General features: G+C 36.5%; 1 protein-coding gene and 1 pseudogene across 1 annotated transcript in view; one reads left to right on the forward strand and one right to left on the reverse strand.

The window, feature by feature from the left end:
• The window catches only part of FAM13A (family with sequence similarity 13 member A), a 333,262-nt gene that overhangs the window by 192,898 nt on the left and 115,677 nt on the right, over positions 1–24,687 (reverse strand). The window contains exons 5-6 of the mRNA XM_047091509.1: positions 15,747–15,900; positions 3,569–3,592 (exon numbers count right to left, since the gene is read on the reverse strand). Coding sequence (XP_046947465.1) covers positions 3,569–3,592; positions 15,747–15,900 — 178 coding nt within the window. The remainder of the gene's footprint in view (positions 1–3,568; positions 3,593–15,746; positions 15,901–24,687) is intronic.
• On the forward strand, positions 392–967 carry LOC124520392 (60S ribosomal protein L9-like; annotated as a pseudogene).

Here is a 24,687-nt window from a genome sequence, read left to right on the forward strand (position 1 = left end):
GTTTTAAGTGTTTGTTTCTGTTTTAAGTTTTTTTAAGTGTTTAATCACATGTTTTTCCTTTAATTTTGTTAATGTGATATATTGCATTGATTTGTTTACATTGAAATATTCCGTATTCCAGGAATAAATCTCACTTGTTCATGTTGAATGAGCCTTTGATGTGCTGTTGAATTTGGTTTGCTAGTATTCTGCTGAGGACTTTTGCAACTATGTTCCTCATTGATACTGAGCTGTAGTTTTCTTTTCTTGCAGTGATGTTGTCTGGTGTAGTAGCAGGGAAATGCTGGCCTCATCACATGAGTTTGAAAGCATACCCTCTTCTGCTTATTGAAAAGTTTAAGAAGGATTAGTTTTTTGTTTTGTTTTGTTTTTTTCTGCATCTACTTTGACAATGAAGACCATTCTCAGCAATCAAACTACCAACATTTCAGAAAATGCTGACATCACTCTGAAGTGTTACCTGAAGCATTGTTTTTGTGAAGATCCCCAGAGGAACCATGCAGGTGGACTTCAACCACATCAGTGTAGGACTCAGTCTTTTTGAAAAGAGAAAGAAGGGGTTCCAGTTTGACAAATGGTGGAAAAATAGAAAGGAACTAGCCACTATTTGTACTACCTGTAGCAATGTACAGAACATGATCAGGGTGGTACACTGGACTTCAATTCTAATATGAGGTCTGTGTATGCTCACTTCCCCATCAATGTCATTATTCAGGACAATGGTTCTCTTGCTGAATTCCAAAGTTTTATGGTCAAAAAATACATTCACAGGGTTTGGATGAGGCCTGCCATGGCTTGTTTAGTATCTGAAGCCCAGAATGATGAGTTAATTCCTAAAGGAAACAACACTGAACTTGTATCAAATTTTTTCAGTAAGCCACAACAGCTAAAAACAAGGATATTATAAAATTTTTGGATGGGATCTGTTTCTGAAAAAGGAACAGTTCAGCAAGCTGACCAGATCTAAGCTGTCCAGCTATAGAAACAGCAAGATGTCAGATGATACCTCTGACTTATTTGTGATGTTTTAAAAATGCAATAAAAGTTGTGTATTTTTAAAAAAAGAAGGCAGATTAGTATTAATTCTTCTTTGAAAGAAATCTGGTATTGAGGTTTTCGTTGTTGTTGGAAGTTATTTGATTACTGATCCAATCTCCATTTTTGTTTGTTCAGGTTTTCTATTTCTTAATTCAGTTTTGATAGGCTGCATGTTCCTAGGAATTTATTCTTTTCTTCTAGGGTATCCAATTTGTTCGCATATAGTTGGTCATAGTAGTCCCTTAGGATCCTTTTCATTTTTGAGGTAGCTATTGTAATGTCTCCTCTTTCCTTCTAATTTTGAGTCTTCTTTCTTCTTTCTTAGTAAGTCTAGTTAAGGGCTTATTAATTTTTTAAATCTCTTCACACAAAACTCAGTTTTTTTAAAAAAAAATATTTTAACGTTCATTTATTTTTGAGAGACAGAGATACAGCACGTGTTGGGGAGGGGCAGAGAGAGAAAGGGAGACACAAATCCAAAGCAGGCTCCAGGCTCTGAGCTGTCAGCACAGAGCCTGATGTGGGGCTTGAACCCACGACTGCAAGATCATGAGCCGAAGTTGGACGCTTAACTGACTGAGCCACCCAGGTGTCCGACAAAACTTAGTTTTATTGATTTTTCTATCATTTTCTGTTATTTCTGCTCTAATCTTTATTATTTCTTTTCTTCTGCTAATTTTGGGTTTACTGTGTTCTTTTCCCAGTTCCTTGAGTTATAAAGTTAGGATGTTTGAGAAATTTGTTTTTTATGTCAGCATTTATCACAATAAACTTCCCTCCTAGCATCTTAAATGTTCCTCCTTCCTTTTTGTAGCATCATATAAGTTTTGGTGTGTTGTGTTTTTGTTTTGTCTTAAGATGCTTTTTAAATTCCCTTCTGATATCCTTTGTGACCCAGTGTTGTTTAATAGTGTACTGTTTTGTTTTCAACTATTTGTGAATACTCCCATTTTCCTACTGTTATTGATTTCTAATTTCATTCAACTGAAGTTGAAAAAGATACCCAGGATGATTTCAATCTTCTTAAATTTGTTAACTTTTGTATTGTCATCTAAGATGTGATCTACCCAGGAGAATGTTCTGTGTGCACTTGAGAAGAATGTATATTCTTCTGCTGATGGGTAGAAACTCCTGAACATGTCTGTAAGGTCTATTTGGTCTATAGCATTCTTCAAGTCAACTGTTCATTAATTCTTGTCTAGTATTCTGTTATTGAACGTGGGGTTGAAGTCTTCCCAGTACTATTGTATTGCTGTCAATTTCTCTCCAGATCTGTAAGTATTTGCTTGATGTATTTAGGTCCTCAAATGTTGGGTACACTTATATTTATAATTGTTAAATCTTCCCACCGAACTGACCATTTTATCATTATGATATGACCTTCTTTGCCATAGAGATTTTTTGACTTAAAGTTTATTTTTTTCCTGATATAAGTATAGCCACCTGGTTTCTTTTGGATACCATTTTCAGGGAATACTTTTTTTCCAGTCTTACATTTTCAACCTCTGTGTGCCCTTAAATCTAAAGTGAGACTTGGGGCACCTGGGTGGCTCAGTTGGTTGAGCATCTGACTCCTGACTTCAGCTCAGGTCATGATCTCTCACCGTTCATGAGTTCAATCCCAGCATCGGGCTCTGTGCTGACAGTGCAGAGCCTGCTTGGGATTCTCTCTCTCCTTTCTCTCCCCCTCCTTCACTCGTTCACATGCATGCTCGCTCTCTAAAAATAAATAAACTTAAAAAAAATAAAGTGAGACTCTTATGGAGAGCATATTGCTGGATATAGGTTTATTTTTTTTCAAGTTTTTATTTGAATTCCAGTTAGTTAACATATAGTGTAATATTAGTTTCAGGTATAGAATTTAGTGATTCATCACTTACATACAATATCCAGTGCTCATCACAAGTGCCGTCCTTAATACCCATCATCCATTTAACCCATCCCCTCACCCACCTCCCCTTCAGCAACCCTGTTTGTTCTCTATAGTTAAGAGTCTGTTTATGATTTGCCTCTCCTTTTCCCCCCACTATGTTATGTTTTGTTGCATAAATTCCACACGAGTGAAATTGTATGGTATTTGTCGTTTACTGACTTATTTCACCTAGCATAATACTCTCTAGTTCCATCCATGTCATTGCAAATGACAAGATTTCATTCTTTTTTATGGCTGAATAATATTCCATTGCATAATGCAGAGAATTGATTAAACTGGCAAATCAGTTGGATAGAGTTCTGTTAAGCAAACTGTTATTGTGTACTCTAGAAATGTGAACCAGTACTAATTCCAAGAATAGTTACATGACTTTCCTAGTATAAATTTGAGTTAGCTTTTATTTAGGTGTACATGGTGCAATTCAATAGATGTTTTTGAGTAAATATAAGAAACTAGAGTAAGTGCTTTGGGAGACACAAGAATGTATGAGTTACTCTACAATTTTTAGAGAAAAAAATGAAGGATAAGTAAATAGGAGATCTTGTTCTAACCCTTGAAAAACATATAATGCAATACAAGAGGAGGAAAGCAACTCACCCAATGCAAAATGCAAGACTTGTCCTAAAAGAAGGAGAAAGAAAGTGCCCTTAGACAATAGAGGAGATGGAGATTAACTGCACCTGGAGATGAGAGAGGGCTTCATTGAATGAGTAGAATTTGAGACGTCTTAGGTTGGACTCCCACCTACCCAACTGAGAGTAGGCACTACAACAAGGATTGAGGGCAAGTAGTTCATTTGAGTGGTTCAGCAGGGAAATGGGTGACAACGGATGGAAGAAAAGAGCTAATAAAGGTGTCATTACCAAGCTAGTAGAGCTTCTGCAGTAGTTCTGAGACTCCAACTTGGAAAGCTCTGGGAAACACTTTAAAACACACACAACAGAATGATTCCAACCAAGGAGTAAAAGGAGCTGGGAATATAAACCTCCTGTTCCTCAGTCATTAGTTAAGGGCTGCTCCTGGAGGTATATTCCTTTCTAGGCACTTGTGAGTCACAGAAATATAATTTCTATCTTCAACTGAAGAAAAGAACAGAAATTTAGTACTAAAGCAAATTCAAGTAATCTTTTGAAAATCTGCAAATATGCAAGTGAATTTCCATTTACTGAGGGTTGCTACTTGCCAAATACACACAATATAATGATTTAAAATAGGCAACTTCTGAGATGTCAGATCCAAAATATTGTCATCTCACCGTAAGTCATTTAAAGGTTCTAGGGCACAATGTTTTCATAAGCAAAGCACTTTAGTCTGTCTTCTGTTAAATATTTTTCATAATAGGAAAGAAGGAATTTAACACCTGGCAGATATATCTCATCTATTCCAATGATTCCTGAGCAGATATAACTTTCTAGTGTTTATATGTGAACACTCTACAAAATGTCTGGGGAAAAGAAATTAACAGCAATATGAATTATAAACACATGACTATGATCTAAAAGAGTCGCAGAACTACCCCAAACTAAACAGTAACTTGTAATTCTACTTTTATTACTTAATAACTTTTAATACTACTTTTATTACTTAATGCTTTACATTCATTGATAATCTAATCAGTTGCAGCTACTGGAAAGTGACAATTTGAATCATGCAAACAACATTCTATTATGCAATTTTATCTTTGTTTCTTAAACATCATTTACTATATTTTTTAGCCTTCAAATTCAGAACCAATATAAAAGGTACAGCTCACTGTCCAAAGAAAGGTCTTATCTGAATAAACCAGCAAATAAACTTTAACTTATTGCTACCTCTGAGTTCCTAGGTGCTCAAAATGATAACATTTTGCTGAGTACTAGTCACTTTCACTATGTAAGTTCACCCACACATAAAGGTAACAGCCAAATTACAAAGCATTAGACAGCATAAACACCAAAACATTTTTTATTTCCTATTATGACTCCACTGCTTCCCAGTTTGGAGTATTCTTGAGGGGGTATAGAAGAGGTTAGGAGTAGTGAATGCATAAAGGACTAGAATCAGAACAGAAATCTTTCCTGACACCAAATTACTACAACACATACTGAATGAATAAATGTGTAAATATTCATGGCATTGATATTCCACCTTAAACTAAGATTTTGGTTATTTCCATATTTGGCCTGTAATGAGTACTTTGAGTTTAAAACTCAACTCTGTCATTTACTACTCTTGATCCTGAATCATCTACTCTTTAGACTTCCTCACATTCAAAGCAGAATTAAGTTCATTTACTTCATGGGGCTACCGTGAGAAGTACATGAGATAGTATGTATAGAAAATTTTGTATAATATCTGACATAAATATCTCCCTTTTGTCCCTCTGTTCCTGCACTGATTCTATGAGTTTGTTATAGACTAGAAGTTCCTTTAGGGACAGGGGCAGGTCTTGCTTATTTTCTGAGGAGGCTAACACCTAGTCTAGAGAGTTTTGCACAGAGTAGGTAGGCATTTACTAAGAAAAGAAGTGAACATTTGAAGTTAATTTGCTTAAACTGTAGCCCTAAATGAAAAATAAAGACACATGCAATTTTTTGAGCATGAAAAAGACGTGGGAAATAATTTCAGAAGTTTATGTAATCTATCAATTTATGTGACTTTTACTTTACAGGAACAAGACTGAACTTTGTAATCAAACTTGTCATACCACATTATTGATAAGTGAGTACTTCCCTCAAACTAATCATTATGAAAGGTTATTCTAATATTTTTCTTTTGCTTAAAAACATGTTTTTAGCTGTTTTGAGAGTTTGCTTATGAGTCACACAGGAAAATCAGCATAATTATTTGATAGCCAGATTTCAATTTTAAACACAAAAATTAATATTTAATCATAACTCCCCAACTTAGTGACCTGCTGTGGTTCAAAAGGACTGATTATTTCCCGTTATCAAATGAAGCATTAAAGTACAAAGATTTCCCAGTCCAATGATGACAATGCCCAATACAACGCATGAATGACATATGTTCTGAAGTCAATTTCAAAAGAAATTCCCCAAGGTATAATGAGCAATAGTGACACTGCCTAATAAAGACAGTCTCAGAAGATGTTTATGTGGAATACAGTGATAGTCATCCAGAACCTCTAGATGGATATTTAACAACACATTAATCACATTATTTTGTGTATTATATATGAGGCCCATTAGCCCTATTAAACACATACAAATGTAATTTATTCACAAAGCATGCAAATAATATGTATATACTAGGCAGACCAGGCTCGCCTCCTTCCCAACTACATCAGTATCTGCCATCCTCTTGGGTAAATTCAGGGCCAATAAGAACAAACTATCAGTGTGTTTATTCATCATCTTTAACCATCTCCTTTCTAATGACTTTCTCTTCTCCACTTCAGTCACTCATTCTCATGAATACAACCTAAATCTCGTCGCCACTCCAGACTGTTCCACCTCTAAAATTACTGATATAAACATCTATTCTCTGTTCACAGCTTACCACTCTTCTAGCCTGCTTGCTCCCATCTCAAATATTCTCTGGCCTAACTAAGGTCTCAAGTACCTCCTGTTGTGTTGTCCTTTCATATCCTAACTCACCTGTCAGCCCTTCTCACCACTTTCACTATCATTACCCTGGCCCAAGCCACCAGCATTTCTTAATCAGGCTATTGTGATAAACTCCCAATGGGTCTCTCTTCTTCTGTTTATTCCTTTCAATAGTCTGTTCTCTGCCTAGTAGTTCCAGTAATCCTTTTAATATATAAGTCATGTCAGGGCACTCTTTTGTTCACCACTGTCTAATAAAATACTGCCAGGGTAAAAGTCAAAGTCCTTACCATGACCTTTAAGAGCATCCATGATCTGGTCTCCTGATGCCTCTTTGACCTCATTTCTCTAACTTTCTCCCTAGCTCAGTGTCATTCAACCATACTAGCCTTCTCAATTCTGCTTTAACAGACAAAATAGGTATACTCCCACCTCAAGGCTCTGTACTCCTCTTCTTCCTGTATGGAAAGCTGTTCTCTCAAGTGTCTTCATGGCTTGCTCCTTCCTGCAAGTTTCTGTTCAAATGTCCCAATGTCAATGAAGCATTTTGACCACCCTATTTAAATGAGCAAATGCCATTCCTCTACTTTACCAGTATTAGTTCTCCCTCTCCTTGCTTTTGTTCCACAGAATCTATCACCATCTGACATACTAATTTCTTATTTATTTCCTTATTTATTGTATTTTCATTAGAACATGAGCTTCATAAAGGCAGAGACTTGTCTATTGCTTACTATTGCCTAGAATAATGCTTTGCACATAGCAGGCACTCAGTAATTATTTAGATTTAATAAATTCAGCTTAGATTACATGGTGCATTACCTAAACCATATTTAAGCCACCAAATTTTGTGTATGTAAATATGTGGGTGATTAAGATAAGTCTTGAATATGAGGGAAAAACTCTTAAGTCTTGGATTTAGATCCTCCTATGAAGACAGACTACAGAATTACCCTGAAGCTAAAGATATTAAACTACAGCTGTTAGAGGTCTACTTGAGAGATAAGTTTCTCCTAACCTAGTTATTTAGAAATGCAGATTTGATCTTCCAGTTTGGCAAAATAAAGGCATTTCTATTATGCTCCTTCCTTGAAACCTACCAAAACCAAAAACAGTGAAAAAGAGAAAAGAAAGCTGCACCTTAAGTAAAGAAAGAAATGGCCATAATTATAAAGAACCAACTGTGAACATGACTTGCCAAATTCAGCAAAATGTGGATGAAAATGCCAAGAGCCAACATGTATATTCTGGGACCTCCAACAGACAACAGTTTTCTCCAAATGTCACAGTCCTAAGAGGTCTATTCAAAATTCCTTTGATTGAAGTAGCTAGATTGGACATGCCCATACCATTGCGGAATCTGGAAAAACCTTATAGGGACCTTAGTTCACTCCCAGAATGAGAATGAGAGAGAGAGAGAGAGAGAGAGAGAGAGAGAGAGAGAGAGAGAGAGAAGTTGAAGAACTGTCCTATAGATAAACTTTTTTCCTCATTTTGCCTTGGCTCTGGAGAAGCTTGTCTACAAGTGTGGTTGATGGATGTGTTGTACAAGCCATGATCAATTTTGTGGCACTGACCAAGTCAGTTGAGTAGAAATAGATATTAAGCTACTCCCCTGAAAGCTTCTTACAAACAGGCTGCACTGAAGAATGACACCAACTTCCTGCTTGCACCAAAGAGATAAAGGAAAAATCTAAAGTGCAACTTAAAATAAGTCCATCTTGTTCTTAAAACCTCTCATTATTCTCCCATTCCTGTGAGCGTTAACTCCACAGTTAAACTGCATACTAGTTCACTCGACTATGTAGCTCTTGTGCTACTTCCTATGGCCTGGCCAGAAACGGCTGCTCACCATTACACAAAGAATACATGACTTAAAGCATATCCTTCTGCCTGGAAGATTCTCTGCTTGCTTCCCTGTTCACGTCCTCTTCCCAGCAACTAATGGAAATCCCATTTTTCACAGAGCCACTTCAAAACTCTACTCTTACATAAACTACTACTTTTAAAAAATAATTCATTTTCAGGGCACCTGGGTGGCTCAGACAGTGGAGCATCTGACTCTGGGTTTTGGCTCAAGTCTTGATCTCACGGTTTATGAATGCAAGCCCCACACTGGGTTCTATGCTGATGGTGCAGAGCCTGCTTGGGATTCTCTCTCTCTCTCTCTCTCTCTCTCTCAAAAATAAACATTAAAAAAATTCATTTTCAAAAAACATGCCTGACTACACATATTAAATACCAAAATCACTTTTCTGTCCATTGAAGGGACAATCATATTCAATTCTTGCTTTTCCAGATACAAGAGGATACTTAATATTACCATAATTAAACAAAAAAACCTAAAATAGTGAATAGCAAGAAATGTCTAGAGGCAGTAATTCTTTTGTCATGAGTAACACATCTGATTGTCAACTTTATTTTTTTTGCTTTGACTCTGTTTTCCTTCCATTATCAAGCTTGATTCTCTTTAGGGTAAAGAGAAGTAAGGAAATATAAAGGTGATGTAAACCTAACAATTTATTTTCAAGCTAAAAGTTATTGAAAACGTGCTATTTTTATTTCATTTAATCCTAAGAAAAACCAGTCAAAACTAGTGACTGTTGTCCTATTTTATAGATGAGGAAACTAAGGTTGAAGGAAAGACTGAATAATTTGCCAAAAGTCACACAAACTGGAAATTCTAATCCATTCTGTCTTATTCTAGACTGGAGTTTTTAACTCTGTGCCCTAAACTTATTGATAAATCTATCTACTGAAGTATCCTTGACTGGATCATTTCAAAGTAAGCCAAGGTCTTCAGCAATTACACTCTTTAAACTATAGTATCACTTGACCCCTCCCCTTCAACTTAATACTTTGCATTTCTATCCTATTTAACTGGTTTTGAAAATACTTTCCTAAGCATTAATGGTTTGAATCTCACAATAGAATCTATAGATTTTTTTTTTTGCCATTTAAGATGGCAGAGATACTATAAATTACCCAGTCATATTGCTGAGTAGCCTGGTTATAAATACACACCCTCTTATTCTAATATCAGAGTGCTCTTTCCAGAACTGTTAAAAACTTTTAAAAGTATCTAGAGTACCTTTTGTCAAGATATGACAGTCATGAAGTATTCAGTGAACTATCATGTTTTCAATTTTATTCAATTATTTTGAAAATAACTTAATATTACTTTCATATTATGTACAAATTGTGACCAGAGACATTATTTTCAGTAAAATGAATAGAGTCCATCTACTGAATTCAAGGAATTTTCAATGCCAGGCATTAAGCTCAATAGCTTGAAAACATGAGACCTGAAATGACATTGTTTCTACAATCACGTCAAAGACTTCTTAGTATATCAAATGTATGGGAAGGAGTGGTGGGAAGGAAGTGTGAATAAGCAGGGTGGGCTCAAATCATGAAAACTCCTGTTTGTTTTGCTAAGACTAGATTTTATACTATAGGGATGGGTAAAGAAAACCCACTGAAGAATTCTGATACGGGATTGACCATGTTTGTATTTGCATGATAAAAAAGTAGCTCAGGCAGAAGAGGGACGATGGGGTCACAGGACAGACTAGACTCAGGGAAAACAAGAAGACTGTTGTAACAGTCTCCCAAGGATCACTCAGACTGCAAATCTGGCTGATTATTAAAATTGCCAACGAAGCCTTTTAGAATGCAGGTTTTGAGGCCCCAGTATGAGTTTCTGACTCTAGGTTTGGGTAGCCAGGTGATTGTGATAATGAGCCAAGTGTAGAATACCCTTGCCTGGATGAGAGGCTATGAGGAAGTAGTAGTGAGCAGGGAGATACTGAAGAATTAACAGGTTTTAGTGATTGCTGGACATCAACCTGGAGCAGTTGTGTGGGTGGACGAAACCATTCATTAAGACAAGTGGAGCATTAGATCTTCAAGGACAAGAAAAGATGATCAGACAATCCACGGGACATGCAAGTGACCACTAGGCCCTAGTGACCACTAGGCAGTTAGATATTTATGTATGGTTTGCCAAGCACAGCTGTGCATTAAAGACCGAAGGATGACCTTAGGAAATAATAATGTTTAATTCTGACTGAGAATGAAGAGTCCTCAAAGGAGACTGAAGAAAGGTCAGGGAAAGAAGAAGCAGACAAGAACCATTTAATATTCACTCAAATATTTAAAAGAGAAAATTTGATTTGGGGACAGTGTGACAGCTTAAACTTCCAAGTAAAGGCATCTTAATGACATACTGTGAGCAAAAGAGTGGGAGACAGATCAATGACAGCAAAAGGTTTATTTACTTAAGGCAGGAATATATTATGATCAGGCTTTTATAAATTTTAATTTTTTATTTTAGGGAGAGAGAACATGAGCAGGGGAGGGGGCAGAGAAAGAGAGAAAGAGAATCGTAAGTAAGCTCCATGCTCAGTGCAGAGCCTAACCGCACAACACTGGGATCACAACGGGAGCTGAAATCAAGAGTCGGAAGCTCAATCAGTGGAGCCACCCATGTGCCCCTGATCAGGCTTGCTTTTTAGCCACACAACTCTATCACTGGTAGGAAGGAGATGGGAGGGGAGTGAGCCTGGAAGCAGGATAACAGTTTGAAACTGGGTGCCTGTGATAAGGTCCTATCTAAAGCAATTGTAATGGGTAGACAAGAGACACCCATTCCAAGAGACAGAAGATAGTATCTGAGTCCCTACGGGACTGGTAAAGACTAGAGGAGTTAAGGATAAAGTAAGGATTCTAGTCTGGCAGGCTGGAGGCTGGGAAACTAGGGTTGGAGGGGATAGAACACAAAGTTTTGGGTGTGAGGCACCAGCATGGCATTTTCTAGATAGTGGGAAATACAGCTTTACTGCTGTTCTGACAGGACAGGCTTGAGTGATGGTTTCAAGGTCATCAGCAGTATGGTACCTAGAGTAAAAGACAGTTATTCAGGAGAATATGTACTTAATGAGTGTAAATGAGTCACAGTGGTGATTGTCAGGAGGGTCAGAATGTAGTACTCAGAATCAGATAGAATACTGCAGATACTGCCAGACCTACACCAGGAGCAGTGAGACCTACATTCTTTGTTCTGCATACTATTGGTCCATTCAGTGAATGAATCTTTGGTATTTTGGAACAATTACATCACACTGATACTTTATACTGTGCTGAAAAATTAACATCTGTGGATGATTTTCAAATTTAACGATTATTAATTTTGGTCTCCTCTGGGCTATATTTGTACAAATCATTTTACAAACCTAAGTACAGCACTTTCCAATTATAGCGATTGTATCAGGTATGATGCTTTTGGTGCAAGAAACAGAATGCTCTGCTAAAAGTAGTTTATATTTTAAGGACCTTTATTTCCCTCATGTAACTCAAAGTCCAGAGGTAGGCATGTTTGGGGCTGGTTCAGCACATCAGCAAGGATGAGGAATCTAGCCTCTTTCCTCCTTGGGCTGCTCACTTCAGTGTGCCAGTGATACATTCATCAAGGGCAAAGATGATGGCAACAGCTCCAAGCATGATACCTTCAGATGATAACATCTGAAAGCAGGATGAAAGAGATGGGCATCTTACTCAAAGGCCTGCTACCTTCTGTTCTTTGTAATTAAAAATTAAAAAAATAATTTACATTAATTAAAATGGATAAACCTTAAGTGTACAGTTGAATGAGTTTTGACAAATGCTTACACCCATATAACCCACATCCCTAATGAGATACAGAAAATTTTCATCACCCCTGGAGAGTACCCTTGGGCATTTTCCTAGTCAATCACAACCACCAGGGCTACTATACCCAGAGGAAAACCACAGCTCTGGTCTCTCCATTCTTTTTTTCTTTAGTTTATTTATTTTTGAGAGAGAGAAAGTACAAGTGAGGAAGAAGCAGAGAGAGAAGGAAAGAGAGAGAATATCAAGCAGGCTTTCACACTGTCAGCATAGAGCCTGATGAGGGGCTCTACTCATGAACCAGGAGGTCATGACCTGAGCTGAAGTCAACCCTGACCTAAAGTCGGACCCTTACCCAACTGAGCCATCCAGGTGCTCCTTCAATCATTCTTTTTAATCAAGGATGACAATCTTTCCCAGAGGTCTTCTGTCTCCAACACACTTTGCCTTACATCTCCCTGGCCAGAACTGTCTCAGTCTTCCTTTAAGTCATAATTAACTTAAATCTTAAAGCTAAAGAGGATGGTAGTAAAAACCATTGTGACTCATTCATGGATCTCTTGGAACTGTGGGAGAGGCCCATGTGACCTCAGCACATTGCTGCAGGCCCAAATAAAATGCTCATTTGTTTGAAGCAAGAAAGAAGAGGGAAATGGTACTACACACACACACACACGCACACGCACACACATGCATGCACACACATGCACTCACACATCATTCTGTTAGTCTACATACCCAGCCATCCAATATCTGAACTATTTTTCCAGCTTTATTTTACTTGCAAATGTGCTAAGTATGTACTCATTTAAGTCAATGATTAAAATACTGAAAATAACACAAACAAATGTAGAGACCTGCCCTAAGTTAACACCAGTCCAAAATCAAAGTCCTTCATCCTAGTCCCATTGCAACCAAACTTACATTTGTCTTGGCCCCAAATCTCCCTAAAGCCCACAAGGATATTGTGAACTTCATTCAATCTTTTATGACTCTGTTCCCCACAATGGGGTACACAGAGGTATGTCGGTGGATACATTTAGTACTTCTTCCCCTTAAAAGCCCATTTCTATACCTTAGTAGTTTCCATGAGCCTAAGCTTATTCTCAGCTCACTTTATGTGTCTGTCATTCATGCATACTTATTACTTCTTTTGTGCTGGTCTCTTCTTCTACCTATCCTTCTAAAAGCTGAGCTCATGAGAATGACCAGAATAAGAACTTGTTTCTTTTAGTTACCTTCCAGTTTTCCAATTGTTTAGTACATTAATGATTTCATTGTCAGCCTCCCATTTCCTTTCTAATCCAGTATTCTTTTGGTTTGTATCTAAAAGTCCCTGATTTTAGGAATTAAAAAAAAAAAACTGCTTTCTAAACAATGTCCAAGTTTAGATAAAATGGCACTGGCATATTCCATTAAAATAATTTCTGCAACTTACATTTCGTCCTTACTGGCTGTAACTAGATTCAGAACATCATATTCCCTTGTAGCATAAGCTACCATCTGAGATGAGACTATCAGCAAGATCAGTAAAGAATGCACCAACTATTTTGCTTTAGCAGAATGATGCTTCCACGGTATAGAAATGCAGTTTTCAAACATGATCTTTATCTGCCTCTAGGCCAGATCTGAAACTTGCATTAGGGAGTAGCAGTCATATTCTTTATCTACCTAAGATACCTGTATTTGACTCCCACAGTACTACCAGTTTGTGTGTCTTATTATCTTGTACTCTCATACTAAGTTCTCCACTAGACTTAAATCTAGTAGCTCAATGAGTTCTAGGCAGGGACTCCTTCTATATATTTAAACAGGTGTTGTTTTACTTACACAGCATATAACCTCCTCTTGGCATATTCCAGTGAATATATATATATATATATATATATATATATATATATATATAATATATATATATTTCATATGATATATATATATATATCATATCAGCAAGTTTGTCTTGCCTAGGAGATCATATTTTTCTATTATATTTTAGGCTTATCTGATTATCTTACAGCTCTAGTTAAAAAGTACAAGTGCTGGGGCGCCTGGGTGGCGCAGTCGGTTAAGCGTCCGACTTCAGCCAGGTCACGATCTCGCGGTCCGTGAGCTCGAGCCCCGCGTCAGGCTCTGTGGGCTGATGGCTCAGAGCCTGGAGCCTGTTTCCGATTCTGTGTCTCCCTCTCTCTCTGCCCCTCCCCCTGTTCATGCTCTGTCTCTCTCTGTCCCAAAAATAAATAAAAACGTTGAAAAAAGAAAAAAAAATTTAAAAAAGTACAAGTGCTAAAAAGTGTTAATCAGAGATACAGCTGTAGCAAAGTCAATCACTTTTTAATACTTTAAAAAGAGACCTTTGCAAAGTACTCTAGGAGACAGAGGAAGAAATTTAGGATGTATTTTTTTTCTATTTAAAAGAGAATTTATTTTAATTTTTTGGTAGCAAGACAGTGTATCTTCTTTCCGTATTTTCTCTGGTGAATCACGGACATATTTTCTCAGCTACTGTGTTGCCTCCAACTTACATTATTATTGTATCTCATCATTTTATCTATGTATTATTCTTTCCTTCTTTCAAAGTTTAAAGTTCTCTTTATCAGTTTGGCAAGATTCCAGATAGAGGCATTCCTCTCAGATGTACTATAGTCCTTACAAGGAGTCTGGATAAGAAAACCTAGTTTTTGGTTTTCTTTTGCTTTTTTGGTAGAGTGCTACTTGATACTCATTACCTTTTATTTCTTCTTCAAAGTCATGTTCTCAACTGGAAGAAGGGATGAAAATACCTCTTCAATGACCAAAACAAGTGTCTTGGGTTTTATCAGTCATTGCCATGTAAATCAACAAGTATAATGCAGTCTGTAAAGGTGATAAGTCTCAGGAAATCTCCTAAGGGAACCTCCCATATCCATTCCATCACGATTTGCCTCAATATAAGTGAGAAAGAAATATGATCCCTCCCCTGGAGGATTTGGCTTGGTTTATTGTCGGACTTTCTTTAGAGACCTACTTACATTTCCCTAATGTGTAAAGGATAGGTTATAAATTATCAGCCAATGTATAAAAAGATGAAGATAGTATTGTTAAGGATTCCTTTACAGCTTATAAAAATACTTTCCTTTACTGATGATAGTTGCCAGGGGATACATATGTGGGACTTAAAATCTGAAGGTGAACTTGAAAGTGTGCCAGACACAAGGGAAATAAAAAGACAGTAACATTATCTTCAGGAATTTGCCATCTACTCAGTAAGCTAGCACTCCTAACACAGCTATAAGCACATATCTCTGCTGTAACACCAGGCTTCCATAAAAATCAACCAGAGCACTGGGCCTACATAAGTGATTTTGAGATGATTTTACAGCGGCAGGGAAACATGAATTCACAATTATTCTCCAATCTTAGAAGAATATAGATCAGTTAAATACTTGACACAGAGATTATATTTCATAAACAAAATTCAATAAACACAGGAATAATAATCTAAGTTACACCCATGACATTTTTATGACAAAGAATGATTTATATAAAATGTCTTCCATTCAAAATATAAGCAATACTGAAGATTATATACCAAAGTTACTTACTTTTACTATGATAATCCTAGCCATGTTTTCACACCTCTGGTTATCATTTCCTGTATACTCTACTTCAAACAAGGTATCATAATTTTCTAGTAATTTAGCCATTATCTTGTTGCAGATGTCTTGTTCTTTCATGCCTTCAAGCCCAGGTGGCACACTAGAAATAAGGAGAAAAAATGAGAGGACTTACTTTGTAAAAACAAAAATGCCAGTATAGTTGACTCAGGCATATATTTTAAAATCTCCTGTATGATTGATCAGCCTTCTTAGAAGGACACATGGGATTTTCAACAAGCTCTATGGTGACATGTATGATGTTGATGGGACAACTGGCAAATTCCCAAGATCTGCATCAGTAGCTTGTGCTGGCTGAATAAGAAAAGTACATGTTGTTTAGGAAGAAGGTACAGGTTAACATAGGTGCCATAATTCTTTGTATATATTAGAAATTGCTACACATAAGGTAACATTTATATATAACAAATATATAATTTCACATATAACATTTATATAACATTTGTATATAATGATATAATATTTGTATATCATTTATAAAATGATAAAGAAATATTATCAGAAAAAAATATTTTATCATGACAGAAATTGCTGCAGAAATAATAGCAACACAAAAAGGTTGCTTAGATAATGCACAAAAGTACACAAAAATATGAATACTTCTGGAAAAAATACTGATACTATTGAAGCTGAGTGATGGGTATATGGAAAATGTGTTATACTACATACTATTCCCTCTTCTTTTGGGTATGTTTAAAAATTTCCATAATTAAAAAAATGTAAAAAAGATCTTCTGAATGAAGACAGAATAAGGTAGCAAGACAAGGTACAGATTATGAATATCTCTTTAGTAACAGGGACAAATGACAGGGTTAGTAGTCAGAATCGATAAGAAAGTAAACTGAAAAAAAGAAAAGACAAATGACAGGAGTTGAAAAACTCATAGAAAAAAACAACCGGACATCAATAATCTTATGCAAAGATACTTAATCTCATTTAATAACCAGTGAAATGCATTTAAAAAGCAACACTGAGACATCAATACCCATTTATATTAGTTTTCAGTGGCTTATGTTACAAATTATCATACAATGTTGCTTAAAATGACAGAAATTTATTCTTTCATGGTTCTGGAGGCCAGCAGACTGCAATCAGTATCATTGGGCAGAAAGTAAACTACCAGCAGTGACACACTAGCTGGTAGCATTCCTTGCCTGTGATTTCAATCTTCAATCAAGGTCAGCATCTTAAAATTCTCTCTGTTTCATCTTCACATGGCCTTCTCTGTGTGTTGAGTCCAGAAACAAACCCACACTTTTATGGTCAATTAATCTATGATAAAGGAGCCAAGAATATAAATGGGGAAAGGATATTTTCCTTTAATAAATGATATTGGGAAAATTGAACAGCCATATGCAAAACAATGAAACTTGACCACTACCTCATACCATGCACAAAATCAAATTAAAATGGATTAAAGATCTGAATGTAAGACTTGAAACCATAAAACTCTTATAATTTATATTTTGTAAACTGTAAACATGTGCTGCTTTTCATTAAAAATGATGGATGATTCAGAGAGCAGAACCAAAACCAAAACCAAAACAAAACTAAAAAACAATAGGGTGAGGTTGAAAACCATGGAGAAATATTTCCAGGACTTGAAACCTAGTCAAGAGATTCCCAGCATTAGATTAGATCCTGATATTAGAACTGCCATTGAGTCAAACAGAAAGTAAAAGAAAAAAAAATTAAACTACATGAAAACAAATGAAAATAAAAACACAAGTGTTCAAAAGCTTTGCGATACAGCAAAAGTGGTTCTAAGAGGGAAGTTTATAGAAATACAGGCCTACTTCAACAAGCAAAAAAAATCTCAAACAGCCTAACATACCCATACATGCTAGAAAAAGAACAAACAAAACCTAAAACCAGCAGAAGGAAAAAAATAATAAAGATTACAGGAGAAATAAGTGATATAGAAACTAAAAAAAGAATAGATCAATAAAACCAGGAGTTGGTTCTTTGAAAAAAAACCATTAATATTGATAAACCTCTAGCCAGACTTATCAAGAATAAAAGAGAAAGGACCCAAATAAATAAAAGCACAAATGAGAGAGGCTAAACAACCAACACTCCAGAAAGGCAAAGGATTATAAGAGAATATTATGAAAACCTATATGTCAACAAATCGGACAACCTAAAAGAAATGGGTAAATTCCTAGAAACATATAATCTCCCAAAAATGAAGAAGAAAAGAAAATTTGAACAGACCTATTATTACCAGAAAAGAAATTAAATCAGTAATCAAAAAACTCCCAACAAACAAAAGTCCAGGACCAGATGGCCTTACAGGCAAAATCTACCAAATATTTGTAGAGTTAATACCTATTCTTCTTAAACTATTACAAAGAATAGAAAAGGAAGGTAAACTTCCAAATTCATTCTATGAGGCCAGTATAACCCTGATACTCAGGCCAGACGAATATACCACACACACACAAAAAGAGTACAGGCCAATATCCCTCATGAACATAAAAGCAAAAATTCTCAACAAAATACTAGCAAAAAGAACCCAACAACAATTTAAAAAAATCATTCACCACAATATAGTAGGATTATTTCTGGGTTGCAAGAGTTATTCAATATTCTCAAATCTATCAATGTGATACATCACATCAATAAGAGGATAAGAACCATATGATCATTTCAGTAGATGCAACGTAAAAGCACTTGACAAAGTACAGTATTCATTCATGATAAAAAAAAAACCCCAACAAAGTAGATTTAGAGGGAACATACCTCAAAATGATAAAGGCCATATATGAAAAACCCATGACACTTCTGAGTGGGGTATCAGCCTGGCTCAGTCAGTAGAGAGTATGACTCTTGATTTCAGGGTCTTAGGTTGAGAGAGAAAGAGAGAAAGAGAGAAAGAGAGAGAGAGAGAGAGAGACAGACAGACAGACAGACTTCTGAAAAACCCAGAGCAAATATCATCTTCAATGTGGAAAAAGTGAGAGCCTTTCCCCTAAGGTCAGGAACAAGATCAGGATGTCCAATTTCACTACTTTTATTTTACCTAATACTAGAAGTCCTAGTCACAGCAATCAGACAACAAAAAGAAATAAAAGGCATCCAAACTGGTAAAAAAGAAGTAAAACTTTCACTATTTGGAGATGACATGATACTATATAGAGAAAACCTGAAAGACTCCAGCTGAAAAACTGCTAGAACTGAAACACAAACTGTACATTCTCAGGATACAATATCAATGCACAGAAATCTGCCCCATTTCTATACACCACCTGTAATGAAGCAGCAGAAAGAGAAATTAGGAAAACAATCCCAATTACAATTGCACCCAAAATAATAAGATACCTAGGAATAAACCTAACCAGAAAGGTGAAAGAACTGTACTCCAGAAACTGATAAAACACTGATGAAAGAAATTGAAGATGACACCAAGAAATGGAAAGATGTTCCATGCTCATGGATTGGAAGAACAAATATTGTTAAAATGCCTATAATACCCAAAGCAATCTACGTTTTTAATACAATCTCTATCAAAATATCAATAGCATTTTTCACAGAACTACAACAAAGGATCCAAAAATTTGTATGGAACCACAAAAGACCCCAAATAGCCAAAGCAATCTTGAAAAAGAAAAGCATAGCTGGAGGCATCACAATTCCAGACTTCAAGGTACATTGCAAGTTCTATTACAAAGCTACAGTAATCAAAATAGTATGGTACTAGCACAAAAAATATACACATAGATCAATGGACCAGAACAGAAAACCCAGAAATGAACCCATGACTAAATGGTTAATCTTCAACAAAGCAATAAAGAATATCCAATGGGAAAAAGATGGACTCTTCAACAAATGGTGTTGGGAGAACTGGATAAGAACGTGCACAAGAAATGAAACTGGACCACTTTCTTAAATCATGCACCAAAAAATCCTCAAAGTGGATTGAAGACCTAAATGTGAGACCTGAAATCATAAAAATCCTAGAAGAGAGCACAGGGTAATTTCTCTGACACTGGCTACAGGAATTTTTTTCTAGATAGGTCTCCCAAGACAAGGGAAACAAAAGCAAAAATAAACTATTGGGACTCATCAAATTAAAAGCTTCTGCACAGCAAAGGAAATAACTAAGAAAACTAAAAGGCAACCTATGGAATGGGATAAGATACTTGCAAATGACATATCATTTGATAAGGGATTAGTATCCAAAATATTTAAAGAACTTACATAACTCAACAACCCAAAACCAAATATCCAGTTAAAAAATGGGCAGACGACATGAACAGATATTTCTCCAAAAAAGACATACAGATGGCCAAAGACACATGGAAAGATGCTAATCATCCCTTTTCATCAAGGAAATGCAAATCAGAACTACAGTGAGATATCACTTCACACCTGTGAAAATGGCTAAAATCAAAAACACAAGAAACAACAAGTGTTGGTGAGGATGTGGAGAAAAAGGAACCCTCTTGCACTGTTAGTGGGAATGCAAACTGGTATAGTCACTCTGGAAAACAGTACAGAGGTTCCATGTAAAGTGAAAAATAGAAGTATCCACGATCCAGAAATCACAGACCATCAAAATATATGAAGAAAAAATGAACGGAATATAAGGGAGAAATACACAGTTCTTCAATAGTTCACTAGTTCAATACCCCAGTCACAACATGGGTAGAAGAGACAGATAGAAGATAAGAAACAGAGGACTTAAAAAACAAACCAGCTACATCTAGCAGATGTATACAGAATATTTTACCTGACAACAACCAGAATAATCACTTTTCTCAAGTGTATATAGGACATTTTCCCGGATATACCATATATTAGGCCATAAATTAAATCTCAATACATTTATTTTTTTTCCATTTATTTTTATTTATTTTTTCAATATATGAAGTTTATTGTCTAATTGGTTTCCATTCAACACCCAGTGCTCATCCCAAAAGGTGCCCTCCTCAATACCCATCACCCACCCTCCCCGCCCTCCCACTCCTCGTCAACCCTCAGTTTGTTCTCACTTTTTAAGAGTCTCTTATGCTTTGGCTCTCTCCCACTCTAACCTCTTTTTTTTTTTTCTTCCCCTCCCCCATGGGTTTCTGTTAAGTTTCTCAGGATCCACATAAGAGTGAAACCATATGGTATCTTTCTTTCCCTGTATGGCTTATTTCACTGAGCATAACACTCTCCACTTCGATCCATGTTGCTACAAAGGGCCATATTTCATTCTTTCTCATTGCCACGTAGTACTCCATTGTGTATATAAACCACAATTTCTTTATCCATTCATCAGTTGATGGACATTTAGGCTCTTTCCATAATTTGGCTATTGTTGAGAGTGCTGCTATAAACATTGGGGTACAAGTGCCCCTATGCATCAGTACTCCTGTATCCCTTGGGTAAATTCCTAGCAGTGCTATTGCTGGGTCATAGGGTAGGTCTATTTTTAATTTTCTGAGGAACCTCCACACTGTTTTCCAGAGTGGCTGCACCAGTTTGCATTCCCACCAACAGTGCAAGAGGGTTCCCGTTTGTCCACATCCTGTCCAGCATCTATAGTCTCCTGATTTGTTCATTTTGGCCACTCTGACTGGCGTGAGGTGATATCTGAGTGTGGTTTTGATTTGTATTTCCCTGATGAGGAGCGACATTGAGCATCTTTTCATGTGCCTGTTGGCCATCCGGATGTCTTCTTTAGAGAAGTATCTATTCATGTTTTCTGCCCATTTCTTCACTGGATTATTTGTTTTTCGGGTGTGGAGTTTGGTGAGCTCTTTATAGATTTTGGATACTAGCCCTTTCTGATATGTCATTTGCAAATATCTTTTCCCATTCCGTTGGTTGCCTTTTAGTTTTGTTGGTTGTTTCCTTTGCTGTGCAGAAGCTTTTTATCTTCATAAGGTCCCAGTAGTTCATTTTTGCTTTTAATTCCCTTGCCTTTGGGAATGTGTCACGTAAGAAATTGCTACGGCTGAGGTCAGAGACGTCTTTTCCTGCTTTCTCCTCTAGGGTTTTGATGGTTTCCTGTCTCACATTCAGGTCTTTTATCCATTTTGAGTTTATTTTTGTGAATGGTGTGAGAAAGTGGTCTAGTTTCAATCTTCTGCATGTTGCTGTCCAGTTCTCCAAGCACCATCTGTTAAAGAGACAGTCTTTTTTCCATTGGATATTCTTTCCTGCTTTGTCAAAGATTAGTTGGCCATACATTTGTGGGTCTAGTTCTGGGGTTTCTATTCTATTCCATTGGTCTGTGTGTCTGTTTTTGTGTCAATACCATGCTGTCTTGATGATGACAGCTTTGTAGTAGAGGCTAAAGTCTGGGATTGTGATGCCTCCTGCTTTGGTCTTCTTCTTCAAAATTACTTTGGCTATTCGGGGCCTTTTGTGGTTCCATATGAATTTTAGGATTGCTTGTTCTAGTTTCGAGAAGAATGCTGGTGCAATTTTGATTGGGATTGCATTGACTGTGTAGATAACTTTGGGTAGTATTGACATTTTGACAATATTTATTCTTCCAATCCATGAGCATGGAATGTTTTTCCATTTCTTTATATCTTCTTCAATTACCTTCATAAGCTTTCTATAGTTTTCAGCATACAAATCTTTTACATCTTTGGTTAGATTTATTCCTAGGTATTTTATGCTTCTTGGTGCAATTGTGAATGGGATCAGTTTCTTTATTTGTCTTTCTGTTGCTTCATTATTAGTGTATAAGAATGCAACTGATTTCTGTACATTGATTTTGTATCCTGCAACTTTGCTAAATTCACATATCAGTTCTAGCAGACTTTTGGTGGAGTCTATCGGGTTTTCCATGTATAACATCATGTCATCTGCAAAAAGTGAAAGCTTAAGTTCATCTTTGCCAATTTTGATGCCTTTGATTTCCTTTTGTTGTCTGATTGCTGATGCTAGAATTTCCAACACTATGTTAAACAACAGCGGTGAGAGTGGACATCCCTGTCGTGTTCCTGATCTCAGGGGGAAAGCTCTGTTTTTCCCCATTGAGGATGATGTTAGCTGTGGGCTTTTCATAAATGGCTTTTATGATCTTTAAGTATGTTCCTTCTATCCCAACTTTCTCGAGGGTTTTTATTAAGAAACGTTGCTGAATTTTGTCAAATGCCTTTTCTGCATTGATTGACAGGATCATATGGTACTTTTCTTTTATTAATGTGATGTATCATGTTGATTGATTTGCGAATGTTGAACCAGCCCTGCATCCCAGGAATGAATCCCACTTGATCATGGTGAATAATTCTTTTTATGTGCTGTTGAATTCAATTTGCTAGTATCTTATTGAGAATTTTTGCATCCATATTCATCAGGGATATTGGCCTGTAGTTCTCTTTTTTTGCTGGGTCTCTGTCTGGTTTAGGAATCAAAATAATACTGGCTTCATGGAATGAGTCTGGAAGTTTTCCTTCCCTTTCTATTTTTTGGAATAGCTTGAGAAGGATAGGTATTATCTCTGCTTTAAACGTCTGGTAGAACTCCCCTGGGAAGCCATCTGGTCCTGGACTCTTATTTGTTGGGAGATTTTTGATGACTGATTCAATTTCTTCACTGGTTATGGGTCTGTTCAAGCTTTCTATTTCCTTCTGATTGAGTTTGGAAGCGTGTGGGTGTTTAGGAATTTGTCCATTTCTTCCAGGTTGTCCACTTTGTTGGCATATAATTTTTCATAGTATTCCCTGATAATTGCTTATATCTCTGAGGGTTGGTTGTAATAATTCCATTTTCATTCATGATTTTATCTATTTGGGTCATCTCCCTTTTCTTTTTGAGAAGCCTGGCTAGAGGTTTATCAATCTTGTTTATTTTTTCAAAAAACCAACTCTTGGTTTTGTTGATCTGCTCTACAGTTTTTTTAGATTCTATATTGTTTATTTCTGCTCTGATCTTTATTATTTCTCTTCTTCTGCTGGGTTTGGGGTGTCTTTGCTGTTCTGCTTCTAGTTCCTTTAGGTGTGCTGTTAGATTTTGTATTTGGGATTTTTCTTGTTTCTTGAGATAGGCCTGGATTGCAATGTATTTTCCTCTCAGGACTGCCTTCGCTGCATCCCAAAGCGTTTGGATTGTTGTATTTTCATTTTCATTTGTTTCCATATATTTTTTAATTTCTTCTCTAGTTGCCTGGTTGACCCACTCATTCGTTAGTAGGGTATTCTTTAACCTCCATGCTTTTGGAGGTTTTCCAGACTTTTTCCTGTGGTTGATTTCAAGCTTCATAGCATTGTGGTCTGAAAGTATGCATGGTATGATTTCAATTCTTGTATACTTATGAAGGGCTATTTTGTGACCCAGTATGTGATCTATCTTGGAGAATGTTCCATGTGCACTCGAGAGGAAAGTATACCCCATTGCTTTGGGATGCAGAGTTCTAAATATATCTGTCAAGTCCATCTGATCCAATGTCTCATTCAGGGCCCTTGTTTCTTTATTGACCGTGTGTCTAGATGATCTATCCGTTTCTGTAAGTGGAGTGTTAAAGTCCCCTGCAATTACCACATTCTTATCCATAAGGTTCCTTATGTTTGTGAGTAATTGTTCTATATATTTGGGGGCTCCTGTATTTGGCGCATAGACATTTATAATTGTAGCTCTTCCTGATGGATAGACCCTGCGATTATTATATAATGCCCTTCTTCATCTCTTGTTACAGCCTTTAATTTAAAGTCTAGTTTGTCTGATATAAGTATGGCTACTCCAGCTTTCTTTTGACTTCTGGTGGCATGATAAATAGTTCTCCATCCCCTCTCAATCTGAAGGTATCCTTAGGTCTAAAATGAGTCTCTTGTAGACAGCAAATAGCTGGGTCTTGTTTTTTTTTATCCATTCTGATACCCTATGTCTTTTGGTTGGTGCCTTTAGTCCATTTACATTGTTATTATAG

The sequence above is a fragment of the Lynx rufus genome, unplaced genomic scaffold (genome assembly GCF_022079265.1).
Source record: "Lynx rufus isolate CCGP_SWC_20201006 ecotype Redwood Valley unplaced genomic scaffold, mLynRuf1.p SCAF_3, whole genome shotgun sequence".
In the NCBI taxonomy this organism is placed as follows: Eukaryota; Metazoa; Chordata; class Mammalia; order Carnivora; family Felidae; genus Lynx; species Lynx rufus.